The sequence below is a fragment of the Tenrec ecaudatus genome, chromosome 7, assembly GCF_050624435.1.
Source record: "Tenrec ecaudatus isolate mTenEca1 chromosome 7, mTenEca1.hap1, whole genome shotgun sequence".
In the NCBI taxonomy this organism is placed as follows: domain Eukaryota; kingdom Metazoa; phylum Chordata; class Mammalia; order Afrosoricida; family Tenrecidae; genus Tenrec; species Tenrec ecaudatus.
Window position 1 is genome coordinate 154,133,761 of NC_134536.1, and position 17,335 is coordinate 154,151,095.

The 17,335-nt window shown below is 37.2% G+C and overlaps 1 protein-coding gene across 1 annotated transcript in view; it reads right to left on the reverse strand.

Annotated features, from left to right (window-relative positions):
- The window catches only part of WDR64 (WD repeat domain 64), a 275,642-nt gene that overhangs the window by 50,747 nt on the left and 207,560 nt on the right, over nucleotides 1–17,335 (reverse strand). The window contains exons 21-22 of the mRNA XM_075554137.1: nucleotides 12,234–12,339; nucleotides 8,080–8,138 (exon numbers count right to left, since the gene is read on the reverse strand). Of these exons, the coding sequence (XP_075410252.1) occupies nucleotides 8,080–8,138; nucleotides 12,234–12,339 (165 nt within the window). The remainder of the gene's footprint in view (nucleotides 1–8,079; nucleotides 8,139–12,233; nucleotides 12,340–17,335) is intronic.

The following is a 17,335-nucleotide window of genomic DNA, read 5'->3' on the forward strand; positions in this document are numbered from 1 at the left end:
TTTCTGGGTTTTTCATCCTCGTCTTTTTGTTGTTTATTTTTAACGTTTGTCCCCACTTTTTCTCCCTTCTTACTAATTTGTTTTCTCTCTTTGGTCTTCCTTTGTCCTTTATTTCTACCCATATTTTCCATTCCTCACCCGTACCATTTTCCCCTTAGTTTTTATTCTGTCCCATGTGATGAGAAGATGATATTTTTATCCAGCTTATCAACCATGTTTATCCACACCATGGATTAAACATGCTCATCCCACCTGAAGCTGCTTTTCATGACCAGGCAGCAGACATTCACAAAAACCCACCAGTTACTCTACCAATCTGGAGACAAGAGAGGAATGAACCACTGATAGCATATTACCAAGTTATCGGTAGCTACATGGATATATAAAATTAGAATGTAACAAAAACATAATTAACAAATGAATACAACATCTCCAAAATGTTTCAGAAACAGCATCAAGTGAAATATAAAAACAAGTCAAGATGGTGCAAATAGCAAGGAACTATCCCTAATACAAAGCATAAAAGAAAACAAGCTCCAAAACCCAAACTCACTGAACTTGAGTTGATACCAATTCATGGCTACCCTATAGTCCAGGGTGAAATTTCCCCCTTTGGATTAAAAAAAAATCATTTTATTGGGGGCTTGTACAACTCATCACAATCTAGACATCCATCCATTGTGTCAAGCACCTTTGTTGCCATCATCATCATTCTCAAAACATTTGCTTTCTACTTGAGTCCTTGGTATCAGCTCCTCATTTTCCCCTTCGATTCCCATGAACCCTTGATAAATTTTAAATTATTATTTTATCATGTCTTATACTATCTGACGTCTCCCTTCACCCACTTTCCTGTTGTCCATCCCTCAGGGCAGGGGTTATATGTAGTTCCTTGTAATCGGTTCCCTCTTTCTACCCCACCTCAACCCTCCTAGTATCACCACTCTCACCACTGATCCTGAAAGGTTCATCTGTCCTGGATTCTCTGTGTTTCCAGTTCCTATCTGTACCAGTGTACAACTTCTGGTCTAGCTGGATTTGTAAAGTAGAAATGGGATCATGAGACTGGGTGGGGAGGAAGCATTTAAGAACTAGAGGAAAGTTGTATGTTTCATCATTGCTACATTGCACCCTGACTGGCTCGTCTCCTCCCTGCAACCCTTCTTTAAGGGGATGTTCAGTTGCCTACAAATGGGCCTTGGGTCCCCAATCTGCACTCCTCCTCCTTCAGAATTTTATGATTTTTTTGTTCTTTGATGCCGACACCTGACCCCATCGACACCTCGTGATCACACAGGTTTGTGTATTTCTTCCATGTGGGCTTTGTTGCTTCTGAGCTAGATGGCTGCTCATTTATCTTTAAGTCTTTTAGACCCCGGATGCTTTATCTTTTGATAATCAGGCTCCATCAGCTTTCTTCACCACATTTGTTTATGCACCCATTTCATCTTTAGAGATCTTGTAGGGAAGGTGAGCATCATGGAATGCCAGTTTAGTAGAACAAAGTGTTCTTGCATTGAGGGAGTACTTGAGTGGAGGCCCAAATCACCCTTTGGATTTTTAAGACTTTAAATCTTTATGGAGTAGATAGCCTAATCCCTCTCTCATGGAGTGAGTGGCTGGTGGGTTTGAAATGATGACTTGTGGTTAGCAGCTCAGTGAATATTTTCAATTAGAACCATATATACAAGATGTCCTGTTGGAAAGATATATGGATATGTATCATTCACACAATATAACATATGATATATACCACATAATATATATCATATATAACATATGATATATACCACTATATATATATATATACAAAACATAGAAGGAAAAAAGACTGTCAGTCAAGAATCCTATGTCCAGCAAAATTATTCCTAAAATATGTGAGAGGAATAAAGACATTTTTAGACAAGGAAAAACTAAAGTTCGTAAAAACCACAGCAGCCTTACAAAAACAGAAAAAGGGAGTAGTGTGGACAGAGATTCAACAACACCCAGCCAACTTAAAATCATCATACAAGGCAGAAGTACTGAGAAATCATCTAGCTCTAGTAATACAAATATTGAAGGCATACCACAGGACTCAAAATAGGAAACCAGAGAAAACTTTCAGCAGTGAAAACAATAATAAAATACTGGAGGAACCAGAGTAGATACTACACAGTCAAATGGAGAAGAAATTGAGTAGCTCACAAAACAGAATAAACTTAGAAATACTAAAAAAAATTTTTTTAAAGATAGAAACAACTGGGAAATACCAATCTATAGAGGAATGGAGGAATAAACACTGATACATACATACAATGGAATATTAGGTATCTCTTTAAAAAGATGAACTTGTCAAAGACCTCATTACATGAAGAACTTTGGAAGACATTGTGTAGAGCAAAATTAGTCAATTTCACAAAGACAAATACAGCATAAAATCACTATTATAAATGGGAAAAAGCAAGAAGCACAAAAAATACCCAAAGAAGCAGACTTTGAAGGCTAAGGGGAAGGGGATGTGGGGGTGTGGAGGAGAAGGGAGAAAGGGAATAAGGGAGGGGGGAAAGATGGGACTACATACATGAGATTTTTCTTGGCTAATGTCAGTATTCTGCTTCATGACCCGGTTCTTTCCTCTTTGTTTTCAAAATTCACATTGCAATCACCATCATCACTGCATTGTGATTGCATTTTGATCAATTTCAGACCGACAAATTTGGTCAAGTCTTTAATTTCTTCATCACAAGTGTTAGAGAGTGGTGTGCAAATTTCAGTACTAGTTTATTAACTCATTACCCTTAATGTGAATAGATATTTATCTTGTCACAGACACCAGTGTATTTCAAGATAGGTCTTGAAATGTCTTTAACCCAAACCATTTTATTAGGAGCTAATCCAGAAATCATACCATCCCATGGTGCAATCATATCAAGCAGCATTGTACAATTGCTAACACAGTTTCAAAGCATTTTCTTCTTTTTGAATTCCTGGCTCTCAGATCCCTGTTACTCCATGCCTCCCCACACTTTACCCCCATGAATCCTTATTCTAGTTGTTGTCTCTATGGATCACCTATCCTGGGTTTCATATACTGAAAAACAGAAGAACACATCACATTCAAGAAAGTTACCACAATGACAAAATAGAACAGAGATAAATCCCAATGAGATAAAAACAAATCCCACAGAAAGTATTAAAACCTAGATGAAGCCCAAAGTGGATCAGAGGGGAAATCAAGTGACAAGGTTTTAACCTTTCAAGTCTGGTTTGTCGTTTTAATCTGCTATAGTCACCTCTCCAATACTCTCAGTCTGATGGCCAGGCAGTATCCCTCAATTACAGTTAACGGGAAATCACTGGAGGCTTATTCCCTGTGTAGATCCTACAAAGGTATTTTGGACTTCCACTCTCACCCATGGCCTTCTGCACAACAGAGTGCCACGATTTAAGGTCTAATACTATTCCCTCCTTCATATTTGGGTTATATAATTTACACTCCTTGGATCAAAGATGTTGGTGTGCTTCTTCTATGTGGACTTAAGGCGATGCCTCACTTAGATGACTACTTCTTTGGAAGCAAGACGTTAAGGTTCCCACATGCTATTCTATCTTATAGTTAAGCATCATGTAACTTATTCAACATACTTTGCCATAGCACTTGTATCTTCTGTGTTTCCTTCATGAGGGTGAGTATCATGAACAGGACCATGTTGTAAGAACTAATTGCTCTTAGATTAGAACTAGCATTAGGTATGAGCTCAAAATCTATTCCTGAATCTATGGATTGTTTTAGTCTTTTTACTGGGGGCTCATACAGCTCTTATCACAATCCATGTACACATACCATACACAATGTACATATACAATCCATGTACATATACCATTGTGTCAAACACATTTGTACCTATGTTGCCATCACAATTTTCTAGACATTTTCTTTCTACTTGAGCTACTGGTGTCAGCTCATCCTTTTTTCCCTCCCTCCCTCCTTCACACTCCTTCCTTCCTCATGAACCCTTGATAATTTATAAATTATTTTTTCATGTCACACACTGATCAATGTCTTCCTTCACCCACTTTTCTGCTGTCTGTCCACCTGGGAGGGGGTTATATGTAGATCATAGTGATTAGCTCTGCCTTTCTCCCCTCAACTTCCCCTTCCCCTCCTGGTATCGCTATTCTCATTATTGATCCTGAGGGGGTCTACCTTTCCTGGATTCCCTGTGTTTCCCACTCTTATCTGTGCCTGTGTACATCCTCTGGTTTAGCCAGATTTGTAAGGTAGAATTGGGGTCATGACAGTGCGGGGGTAGGGTGGAGGGAAGGAAGCATTAAAGAACTAAAGAAAAGTTGTACATTTCATCAGTGCTATACTGCACCCTGACTGGCTCATCTCTTCCTTGTGACCTTTCTGTAAGGGGATGTCCAGTTGCCCACAGATGGGCTTTGGGTCTCCACTCCGCACTACCCCTCATTCACATTGATATGATTTTTTTGTTCTGGGTCTTTGATACCTGTTACCTGATTCCATTTACATCTCATGATCACACAGCTGGTGTGATTCTTCCATGTGGATAGCTGCTTGTTCATCTTCAAGCCTTTAAGACCCCAGACACAATTATTTTTTGATAGCTGGGCACTATCAGCTTTCTTCACCACATTTACATATGTACCTATTTTGCCTTCAGCGATCATGTTGGGAAAGTGAGCATCACAGAATTCCAGGTTATTAGAACAAAATGTTCTTGCATTGAGAGAGTACTTGAGTAGAAGCCCAATGTCCACCTGCTACCTTAATACTTAATATATAAATATATGTACACAGATCCATTTCCCTATGTTATATATACATATGTACATGTCTATATTTAGACATATATAAATGCTCTTGGCCTCCTTGTCCTTTCCTCTATTTCCTTTTACTTTCCTCTTGTCCCATTATCATGTATGGCCTTCATTGGGGTTTCGGTAATTCCTCGTGGTTACATTGCCCTTGATCAAGCCCCACCAGGAATCTCATACCCTCCTCACTATCGATTTTAGATTACTTGTTGTTCTCTTGTCACTGGGTTTCTTAGCACCCACTTCCTTTTCCCTGCCTTCCCCTCTCCCATGTGCCCCCAGAACCATTGGTCTCTTTGTTTTTTTCCTCTGGATTCTTTATCCCGCCTCTCTTAGAGACAATAATGAGCACAAAACAAGACAGAGTAAAACAAAACAACAAAAGAAAACAAAACAGCAGCAACAACAAAAAAAGAAAAGCCTATAAATAGTTCCAGGTATGTTTGTTGACCTTTAGGGGTGTTTTCTGGTTGAGTCTGATGGGGTGCCATGCCCTGGCCCCACAGTCTATTTTTGGTATTCCTCGGGGACTTCATTGCTTTGCTCTCCTTGCTGCTCTGTTGGATGCGCTTAGTGTTTCAAATCTATGTGTTTTTATCTGCCCCTGGTTCATCTTAGTTACACCTGTGTTATTTTGTGGTAGAGAATCTTATTATCTTCCTGTAGCACAGGACCTTCTGTTTATAGTGACATTGGTTAGCCCATGATACCAAATTTTAAAGCACTATTGAGAAAGGGAAATTGAACCTACACGTGTAGGTTAATTATGAAATGTTCTTTTAGATGATAAATATGATTTGGGGTCTGTGAGCCTCTGTAATTTTTTTAGTCATGAGAAGCCCCTAGACTCAAGTCTGATCATTGGCCATAAGATCTCTCTCTTATATATGTAGATATACATCCCGACAGACAGATAGATATTACAGATGGATAAACAGGCCGAGAAAGTTAGAGGTGTTAAGGAAATGGCTTACATGGTTGTAAAGGCTGGCAAGTTCCAAGTTCAAAGGTTAGACTAATTGTGGAGGATTTTCCTGATTCACAAAACTGCAGGGATTGCCAGACTCCAAATGAACAGATCAGATAGTGCTCTTGGGTTGTGGAGGCTGATGAATCCAAAACTAGCTGGTAAGATGGCAGGTTGCTTGGTTACAGACTGAAGAGGCTAATAAATCCCCAGATGGGTAAGAAATGTGGCAGGTTACTGAATCAAGTTCCAAGAGAAGGAGACCAGATGATGAGAACTGGATGAAGGATCTAGAGTATGGAAGAGCTAGAGAGCTTTATCAGATATTCGTATATATATATTTGATGTAGGCTACATCCCTGAGTTTACTCCCATTTCAATCGATTTGTTGCTTAGAACAGATCTCATTATGGATAGGATTGTATTAACATTGGATCTCATCATGGAGGATGATTACATTATCACATAAAAATCAAATTAGAAGATTATGGCCCTGCCAAGTTGTTGTACAACGTTAACCATCACAATGACTGACTTTTCAAGGTGACCCTAGTCAAACGATTCCTTGTTTTTCCCTTTGGGGAGATAATTTTCACTCCCTGGCTTTTATAAAAACTCCAACGAGATCTTTGAAATGAAAAGAAAACTCCACGGAGCAAAGAAAACAATAACTCTAATAAGTCTCTTCAAAAATTCAAACCTTAATTTATGTATTTAGATACTAATACCTATGATTCAAAAATAAAATAGTCCTACATAAATTATTTAGCAGGGTGAATGATACCTTCAGGACCAAGGGTGTGAGGGGCGATGCTGGGAGAGTAGAGGGTGAGTGGGCTGGAAAGCGGGAACTGATTACAAGGATCCACATGTGACCTCCTCCCTGGGAGATGGACGGCAGAGAAGGGGGGGAAGGGAGACTCCGGATAGGGCAAAATATGACAAAATAACAATGTATAAATTACCAAGGGCACATGAGGGAGGGGGGAGCTGGGAGGGAGGGGGGAAAAAGAGGACCTGATACAAAGGGCTTAAGTGGAGAGCAAATGCTTTGAGAATGATTGGGGCAGGGAATGTGCAGATGTGCTTTATACTATTGATGTATGTATATGTATGGATTGTGATAAGAGTTGTATGAGCCCCTAATAAAATGTTTTAAAAAATAAATTATTTAGCTTATGAATTTGAAGGATCAATTCAGAAGGGAATAAAGCTATTTAAATGAATCCTTCCTTGCTACAGTCTAATTTTTGTTCAGTGTTTTGTATGACCTATTGGAGAAGACTTTAAAAAATCATGGAAAATGTAATTGAAAGATAATGTATTTTTCCCACGAACCGTTTAAAGCTCCTTGGAATGTAGATACATTTTTATATATCCACATATACTCCAAAATACATATTTAAATGGTTACAAAGTGAAGATGGTGACATTTACATTGCCTTAACACTAAAAATGAATAAAATGTGCCTGCATTACTTGATTTGGACGAGCTATAAAGAAGTCTCTTGGCAGACTGGTTGAAGACTGCATTAGGACAGCAAAGGAAGTTTATGGAATCACCTGCTACATGGAATCACTTCTGACTATAGTTGAGGGCTGTGAATAACTTTGCTATCAGACAAAGAACATTGTAAAGATAATTACTGCAAATACAGTTAGGTTAAAAAGTAACACTATCATTTGATCTCCCTTTGACCCATTTAAAATTTTGTCTTTTAATATGTTTTTCTCTTTTTTTGACTGGGCTTTTCTTTGTTTTGTCATTTTTTGTGTTTGTGTTTTGTATGGTTTCCTGTATATGTAACACAGGATAGATACATCTCTTTAGATAGTAACTGGATTAATAATGACCTGGGGCCATGGTAGGGGAGCTTGAGCGGGAATGGTGGTGTTAGCAGAAACGAGTACAAGAAAAAATCTTCTGAAATTGATGTGGCTATGATTACACAACTCTTCTTCATATGATTTAAAAAATTAAATTGTATGCTTTGAGAATTCTATGCCAATAAAACAATTAAAAATAAATTATAAGTGCATTATCCATAGGCTCTTCTATTTTCTAGTTTCTACATAGATTGTAATGGACAAATCAAAACATCAGAATATACAAAGTGACTAGTGGTTGCCTCAGTCTCTTTTTCACTCACTTTCCTTTTAGTTCCATCAGCAGAGCACTTTATTCACCACACAACTTAAGTTGAGGACAAGGAGTCTTTCCTTGCCTCTTTTGTAGAATATGGCATAAATAGTGCTAAGCTGTTAATTAAAGTGTAAATAACATTTACCTTTTCATCATGAGGTGGATCCAGGAAAGAACTGATACTGCAAAGGATCACATGTCCTTCTGTGTAAAATTTAAACATATAACAAATTGGAATCCTTAATTAGATATCCAACTATCTACACAAATATTACCCAGATTGCCACATAGTTTTGATTCAGGTATTTTAAATCTTATGATTGAATATGAGGAACCAGAAATTAAAAAGGAAATCATATACCAACTTCTGAGTGCAGCAATTCTTCTTTGTTTCAGGCTTAAAAAGATATAATGAGATTGTGTTATCCATGCAGAGTGAAGGTTCTTACAGAGAGCAGGCTAGATTAACAGAGAAATGCAAAGGCCACTACCAAATGGTATCCAAACTTTTACAAAGATATTGTTCCCACAACCCAAATAATGCTCATGAAAACTAAAAAATTTTAAGCAACAGCTAATAGTGTCCTGGATGCCTGTTTTAAGATAGCCCTCATAAAAGTTGTAACATCTACTGAGACTGAGAAAAGGGACGCTTAGGGCCAGAGTCTAGGAAGATCAAGCCAAAGAATCAAATTCTTTCCTGTCCAGTCTATTCTGACTCATAATGATCTTGTAGAGCAGAGTAGACCTGCCTCCTTATGGTTTCCAAGAATGTAATACTTACAGAAACAGACTGCTACATCCTTTTTCCCACTGAGTTACTGGTGGATTCAAATCAACAACCTTTCAGTTAGCAGTGGAGTACTTTAACCCCTACCCTACCAGGATGCTCCTTTAATGATATGGATGAGACTTTAATTCAATGGATGAGCCCACACTCCATCTATTTGTCTTTTTCTTTTAAAACATGTTTTTATTGTGAATTAGGTTGGAGTTTACATATCATTTTTTAATTCAACAACTTAAGCAATTTATTGACACTTCCCATGGTTTTTCCTTTCCCCAAGTTAACACCTATCTACACTCTAGGTTATCACCCCCCTCCTTTCTCTTCCCACCCCTGGTAACCATCAAAGTCTGTTTCTTTATGTATGGCAGCCTCTTCTTGGTCTTCTTCTTATTTGTTTGTTTGTTTATTTATTTAAAAAATCATTTTATTGGGGGTTCGTACAATTCTTATCACTATCTATACATCCATCCATTGTGTCAACACATATGTACATTTGTTGCCATCATCATTCTCAAAACATTTGCTTTCTACTTGAGCCCTTAAGATGGGCTGCTTTGATTTTCTTTTTATCTTTTGTGATTGACTAACCACTCAGCCTCAAGTCTTCCAAATCCATCCATGACATAAAGTGTTTCCCAGCTTTATCATGATCTTTTAATGATACATGATATTTTAATAATAAAAATACACCAAAGTTTATTTATCTATTCTCACATCAATAGGCATTTAAGTTGTTTCTATTTCCTTGCTACTGTAATGAATAGGGTGTGTGTATATTTATGCTATTTTCCTTATTTCTGTCGGGTACATACAAAGTAGTATGTTTGCTGTATCACATGTTATTTGTATTCCCAGTTATTTAAGGAAATTTCATACGTCTCTCTAGAGTGCACTGATTTATAGTCCCTCCAGCATCTCATCATTATCTTCAATAATGCCCACAAAACACAAATAATTAATGGGACCAATTGTTGAGGTTTTTGGAGAACAAATTTGAAATGAGAAAGATATTCTTAAAAAAGAAGATGTAAAATATAAAATCTTTTGTGGATGTAATCTGAATATTATGTTCTCAAACAGCAATAAGTCAAAGAGTGAATGTGGAGTAAAGACAAAATTAACACGAGCTAAGATTTTGGTCTCAGCTGAAAATATGTTGTTTCATTTAAATTCTAAGAAATCGGCTGATGATTTTGAAATACTTAAACACTATTAAAATTAAGAACTACTTATATACATGGACACAGTCAAGGAACAACAATAAAAGATAAATTCATTGTTCCAAGATAAATCTGGCTTAGAGCAACTAAGCTCTACTTATTTTTTTTATAATGTCTATTTATAGGACAAAATAGAACTGCTCCTTTGATTTTCTGAGACTTTTAAATCTGTGGAAACAAGATGACCTTATCTATTTCCCAAGAATCATCTGGTGCGTTTGAAACTCTGACCTTGTGTTTAGCAACTCAATACAAAGCCCACTGTGATAGTCTTGGAAACCAAGAGGCAGCCCTATCCTGTCCTAAAGTGACACTACAAGTCCACGTAGACTTGACAGCAATGAGTGGAGTGAGCAAGTGACGGGCTGAAAGACTGTTGGTTTAAACCCACTGAAATGTCAACACTGTTGCCTCAGTGTTGGAGGAATCCATTTGCCTAATTCATCTGACCTAACTGCCTTGACCCCAACAGGGCGCTTAAGGCATGGTAGTTCCCATCCCTCAGTTTGGAGTATTAGCCTCATCTTAATGCAGCTCCATACGGGAAGGAAGGTGGTAAAGAATTAACTCTTTGGAACATAGAAAACTGCAAACTTAGACACTGCAGAAACCAGGACTCTGTGTGCATATCCCTTTGCGGTCACAGGCCTGCTCCGAAATGGAGGCAGCTCTGTTTCCTCTGTCCCTTGTCTCTTCCGCTTCTTGAGTACGTGGTCTCTTGAGGATGTTGGCCTGGACTCTGTCCTGCGCTCAAATGAGGGTTAAAGTTCTTTAGCTCCATCATTAAGTACTCAGAGGTGCCCCGTTCCGACAGGAAGCATCCTGCCTGAAGGTGCTCATTTCTGTCACTCCGTGTTTTGGCTTTTATCATGGTGGTCATCTGATTAAATTGTCATTGCTCTGCTGCTCCTTGCCATCTGTGGTGTTACAGCACTCTAACTTTCTTTTGAGCCCTCAACAGAAATCCATAACCTCACCAATGGTCACTTCAAGGCAATCTAGGGTTTTACTATTAGTCCCTTTAAAACCCATGATCCAATTCCAAATCTGGGCCCACACTTGGGTTATCTGTGAGAGCAGCACCTCATTCTTGGAACCAAATTCTATCTCAGTTATCTAGTGCTGCTATAGCAGAAATATTACAAGTAGATGACTTTAACAAATAGAAACATTATCGTACAGTTTAGGAGGCTCAATTAACTCACTGCTTTTGAGTTGATTCTAAATCAGGACTGATAGTGATCCTTACATAGAGCTGTCCTCTAGGATTTCCAAGACTGTAAATCACTAAGGGAGCAGCAGCCTCATCGTTAGGTCATAGGTATGAACTTGAACCTCAGTTAGCCATCTGGAAAGGAGTTCATGAAGATTCAACTATGTGCCACCGGGGCTCCAAATTCTTGGTACCCGTTCTAGAGGAAAGATTTCCTTCCTTGAGGATGAAGGTCCTTGTCTTCTTTCAGTATCTGTATTGGGCATCCTTAGAGCTCTCGGTGTGTCTTATCATAAAAGTCCCCTTGGATCTAGGAAGACCCCAGCAGAGGGATCTGGGTCCAAAGGCCACATTCAGCTTGTCGCTCATTTTTCTTGGTAATTACAGGTTCTTCTCTCTCTGCTCACTTTTAAAAACTTCTTGTAAGATAAAAGGTGTTGCAGGCCACACCACAGGGAAACTCTCCTTATATAGTATCAGGGCTGTGATGGGATTAATGATGTTACATCTACATTTAATCCTCTTATGCGATTTGCTTATCATACAGGATCACATTATGAGGGTTGTTATATATTTGTGGTCCTGCCAAGTTGACCTATATTTTTTGGGAAACAATTCAACCCATTATAGTAATTAATGAACAATAATAACAACATGATAGTTATGATATATAAAATTATTAAAGTCCCCTAGTGAGAACAAAATGGCCTATTTTCCTCTCTGCTTCTTGTCACTACTACAGATAGTAATAAACACAATCCTTTCAAGATAAAAAAATAATAAAATTTTAATGCTATTTTTGTTGTACTAATATGTCTTTGATGTAAGGCAGGGTAAGGGGATGAGTAGCAATGCACTGAATTAAATATTGGAGAAATAAAATGTCTTTTCTACCTAAAAAAACTAAGAATGGGATTAGAAAATAAAATAGATTCACCCTTCAATTAATTTAGCAAGCATATTACATCTCCTGCTTGAATGCCTTTTTTGTTTCAATAAATGCCATGTTTCTCCTATGATAATTTTTATATTACATAAGTTAAGAGACCTGCAGCTGAATAAGACTAATGACTTACCTACATTTCCAGCCAAAAGTATCCTAGTACATGAATCGGTATACAGTGATGTCAAAGAAATAGCAGAATGTTTTGTGAAAGGTAGCATATCTTTCAGTAATCTTCCCTGAATAAAGAAGAATGTAAATAGATTTTTCTATGATTGTAAATTATACAGAATCTTAAAATTATAGGTAAATCTCTGTATAGATATATTGGAAGAATGCGCTCTAATCTTGAAACATGTCACTCTCTCCTTGGTAATAAAAATGGGTTGAAACTACCTGTAAGCACTTATCATTTTGAGATTCTTATAAAAATATAAGCCCATTGCCATTGAGTTGATTCAAATTTATGACAACCTCAGATGTCACAGATTATCCATAAAGTTTTCTTGGCTGTAATCTTTAATGAAGTATATCATCAAATTTTCTACAGGGCTGCTGAAGAGGAGTGGATGAGAGGGGAGAGGCAAGTTCAAACTGGCAACCTTTAGTTTAGTAATGGAAATAAACCATTTGTGCTAATCGGGGACAGCTATTTTAATAGGTATAACAAAAACCCAACTCACTGTCATGGAGTCAATTCTGACTCATAGTGACCCTAAAGGACAGGGTAGAATTGGTAGAACCATCTCTGTGGTTTTACGAGACTGTAACTCTTTATGGAAGTAGAAAGTAGGAAGCCTCATCTTTCCCCCAAGGAGCAGCTGGTGGTTTCAAACTGCTAACCTTGTGGTTAACAGCCTAATGAATAAGCCTACAGTGATCCCACTCAAGTTCCAGTTTTATAGGAATAATAACAACAACAACAACAACAAAACAAATTCCTCAGTCTCACAATGCCGACTCATAACAATTATTATTTATAAGATCTGAGTGATAATCTCTACATTTAAGAGAATTTTTGTTACCAACTAAATCCACATGGGAGAAGCACCCATCATCAGTCACTGAAGGATTGTGAATCATATACTTTGAAGTCCAAGGAGAGATTAGTATCAGAGCCTAAATGTGAGAATGTGGTTTGCAGAAAGCTATAGATGACAGTGGAAACCCAAGATCCATTTGTGGAACTACATAGGAAATAACTCCTTCAATCCACAACTGAGGAATAGAAGGACAGTGGTTATTAAATAGAGTGTGTTAGAGCTCAAAGGCATAAATGTGATTTAAACAGTTAAAAGTTTGCCAGCAGATCCCCACTATGATGCATATTGGACCTGCTCTGGTTTCCAAAATTTTCTGTGTTTTGGTTTTGCATTGTTTGTCTTGTTTTTGTTTGCACATATTAGGTTGTATCTTAGAGGTGTTAGGCCATATTGGGCCTCTCTTGAAGTTGTGTTATATGTTTTTTTCAATTTTTTCAGTATATGAAACCCAGGATTGGTGAATTTATAGGGACAGCAAGTAGAATAAGGGATTCGGGGGAGGTGGGTACAGTGGTGGTGGCAGGGTGAAGGGAAGACAATGTCAAGGGTCCATGTAGAAAAGGAATGTTTGGAAACTGTGGTAGCAAATGTACAATTCCACTAGATGTGACTGAAGTATGGAATGATACATGTATTAATTCCTAATTAATAATAAAAAATAAAGCAAGTAATTTTTTTGCACTTCATATTACTCCATTCAAGCAAATTTCTCAGATCTCTTTTCTCCATATATTCCCATCTTAAACATTGTTTTTTTAACTTTAAGTATATTGCAATTGATTTAAATCCAAATAGGGTCTATGTCTTTTAAGAAATGCCTATTTTCTAATATTGTGAATATTGCGCAGGATGAAGGATTGTAAAAGATTAAAAATCAGCAGATCTGCCATCCCCTATCCCCCACCAACAGTTCATATAAGCCAAGTACTGAGAAGGACTTTCACATAAATTCTCTCATTCAGAGAATAAACATCAAAGATTTATTTGGACTTTATCCTTTTCCCTCTTAGTTCTTACACTTTAATTTTTCTGTCAGGAATAAGAATGAGGCATTGTTTTGATACCAAGATCACAAGGGAAACGTGTTGTTACAATCTTTGAATTTTCAGAACAGGACTTTCTAACTAATAAAGATATACTGCGAAACCCTTAGGCTTTATCTGACAGACGACCACACTGTTCTAGATTGTTGAACCCCAATATCTGCCTTTAACACTGTGGCTCTTTGTTTTGGCTTCTTTGTGGGAGGACATTGGATCCCACGTGGTACTATCTCCTTTCTTGTCATCATCACCAGGCTATTAATTTCACCATCTCTGTTAAATATAATTTGGATAACTATATACATCTGATAGTTGTGATAACTAAGAATTGTTTAGCTCACACTTTAGTGTCCTTACCATTTTTAGACATTACATAATTAATATCCTTTAATTACCCAATAAAATATTTAATGACATGTACTCATAATTCAATGTTAAGAAAAATTTAAAAGGAGCTATGATACTTTGTCACCACCTGTGTGTCAGTTTGATCATTGTGGTTTGCAGGTGGGGAAAGTGCTAGAAGCTGGGCCACGGATATTTTAATTCCAGCAGGGTCACTCAGAGTGGACACATTTCAGTGGAACTTCCAAATTAAGACAGGATAGTGCTGGCAATCTACTTCTGAACAGTAGCCAATGTAAACCCGTGGATCAAAACAGAATAGTCATTGTCCAACTTGTTTGTTTTGGGCATGTCATTAGAAGTCAATCATTGTAAAAGAACCTATCTAAAGTAGAAGGGAGTCCTGTTGTCACCATAGCAGCAGTTAGGGAATTTGAGCATAGTGGCAATACGAAGATGATGAGTGACATTTATTCTGTTACATATAAGGTTTGTCAATGTGATGGCAACTAACATATTGTATTACATAAACATATGAATGTAATAGGACATATTTATAGGCCTTGAATAATTTTAACTATACTTTCTTCTTTTAGTATTTACTTTACTAATATAATTTTTTATCATTTTGTTGGGGGCTCATACAATTCCCATCACAATCACTAATATAAATTTTTGAATGGTAGAGGGGAGTAAGAATTCTGGAGCAAAATTAGGATTAAGGGTGAAGGATAGAGATTATAGAATTATGGGTAGGGACATCTCTGGATTTCATAGACGTACTTATCAACAAGGAAGAAAGGTATTTCATGCAACAAAATTATCATTAAGATCACATACATGTAACATTTTGTTGAAGATCATTTTAAATGGTTACAGTAGTACATGCACAGGGAGCTACCTGAATTTCAAGCTGGAGTCACAAGAGGTTTGCTGACATCAATGGCTCTTGGCCAAAATCAGAGACTACCCGGAAGATGTTTACATTAGTTTTACTGACTCTGCAAATGTATCTAACTATGTGGATTATAATACATTATTGCTAATATTAAAAACAATGGACTCTAGAACATTTAGTTGTGCTCATGAGGAACCTGTCATTAGCCAAAAAGCAGTAATTTAAGTAGAATAAGGGAATACTGGCTAGTTTAAGATCAGGAAAAATACATGTCAGGGTTGTATACTTATTCAATTTGTATGTTGAACAAATAATTGGAGAAGCAAGACAATGTAAAAATGCTGCAGGATTGGAGGAAGGCTCATTAACAACCTGAAATTTGCAATGACTCAAACTTGTTTGCTGAAATGGAGTAAGACTTGAAATATTTACTGATAAAGGTCAAAGACTACACATTCCTGATGGGTTAAATATCAATATAAAGAAAATGAAAATCCTCACTAGACCAATAAGCAACATCATGATAAATGGAAAAAAGATGGAATTTTTCAAGGATTTCATTTTACTAGGACCCACAATCAACACCTTTCTGGGTTTTTTTTGGGGGGGGAGCAGGAATTTTTTTTAATCAGAAAGAGGATTGAAAGATCAGAAGAAAACCCAAGTGGTTAGACTCGGGGCTCTATTGGCAGTGAGGAGGTGGGGTGGGGGTGGGTTTTGTCACACATCCCTGCCCCTCAGAGGCCTTGCTCTGAGCTCAGGAGGTCCGAGAATCAACACTTTTCTAAGCAGCAGCCAGTAAATCAAAAGATGTATTACATTAGGCAATTCTGCTGTTAAAGATTTCTTTAACACTTTCAAACACAAAGATGTCACTTTGAAGATTAAGGTATACCTGACCAAAATCATGGTATTTTCAATGATTTTATATATATGAAAACTGGACACGGAATAAGAAAAATGGAAGAAGAATTGATGCCTTTGAATCTGCATTAGATAAGAATATTGATTATAGTATGATCTGCCAGAAGGTCGTCTTTCAAATCTGTCTTGGAGAAAGTATAGCCTTCTTAGAATTGAAAACAGCAAGATTTGATCTTACATGATCTATACATATCATCATGAGAGAGCAGTCCTTGTAAAATGACAGAATGCACGGTAAAGCAGAGGGTCGGCAAAAATGAGGAAGATACTCGATGACATGAACTGACACAATGGTTGCACCAATTAGCTCCAACGAAGCAAAGATTGTGAGAATAGCACAGGACCTGGCAGTTTTCCCTGTACGTCAGAAGGACTTGATGTCATATAATAACAACAGGCCCAAGCCGCCATGTCTTATTCTATTTTTATCCCACAAAAAGACAGCAAATGCATGGAGAATATTAAGCATTCAAGTGATTATGAAGTAAACTAATCACCTGATTTTGTTCCTGATAACAGATTAGATTTCAAATAGTTAACTTAGCAGTTTTATTTATTTATTTGATCCCTTGAATTACAAAACGGTCACGATATGTTTTAATAGCATTATCACTGAACATGTTGTAACCCCGAACTTTGTTTGATTACTTTTCCCCCCAATAGTTTTATTGATATACAATCCACACATCCTCCATGTCCATAGTTAAGTTGTTTTTTAAAGAGCTGTATATACATCATCACAATCAGTTTTAGTGTGCCCTCCCTCTCCGACATTCATTATTTGCTCTCCAATTCCCTTCAGCCTCACTCCTATCACTGAAAAACCACGGCATCACTTAATGTTTCTATGCATCTGTTCCTTCTGTGTTTTGTAAACAGAGAATCTTAAAATAAACAATAAAAGCAAAAGAGAAAAAGATAAACAATAAAAATAAAGAGGAAGAAAGAAAATAGCACCAGCAATATTCAAATAAGCTGCCAT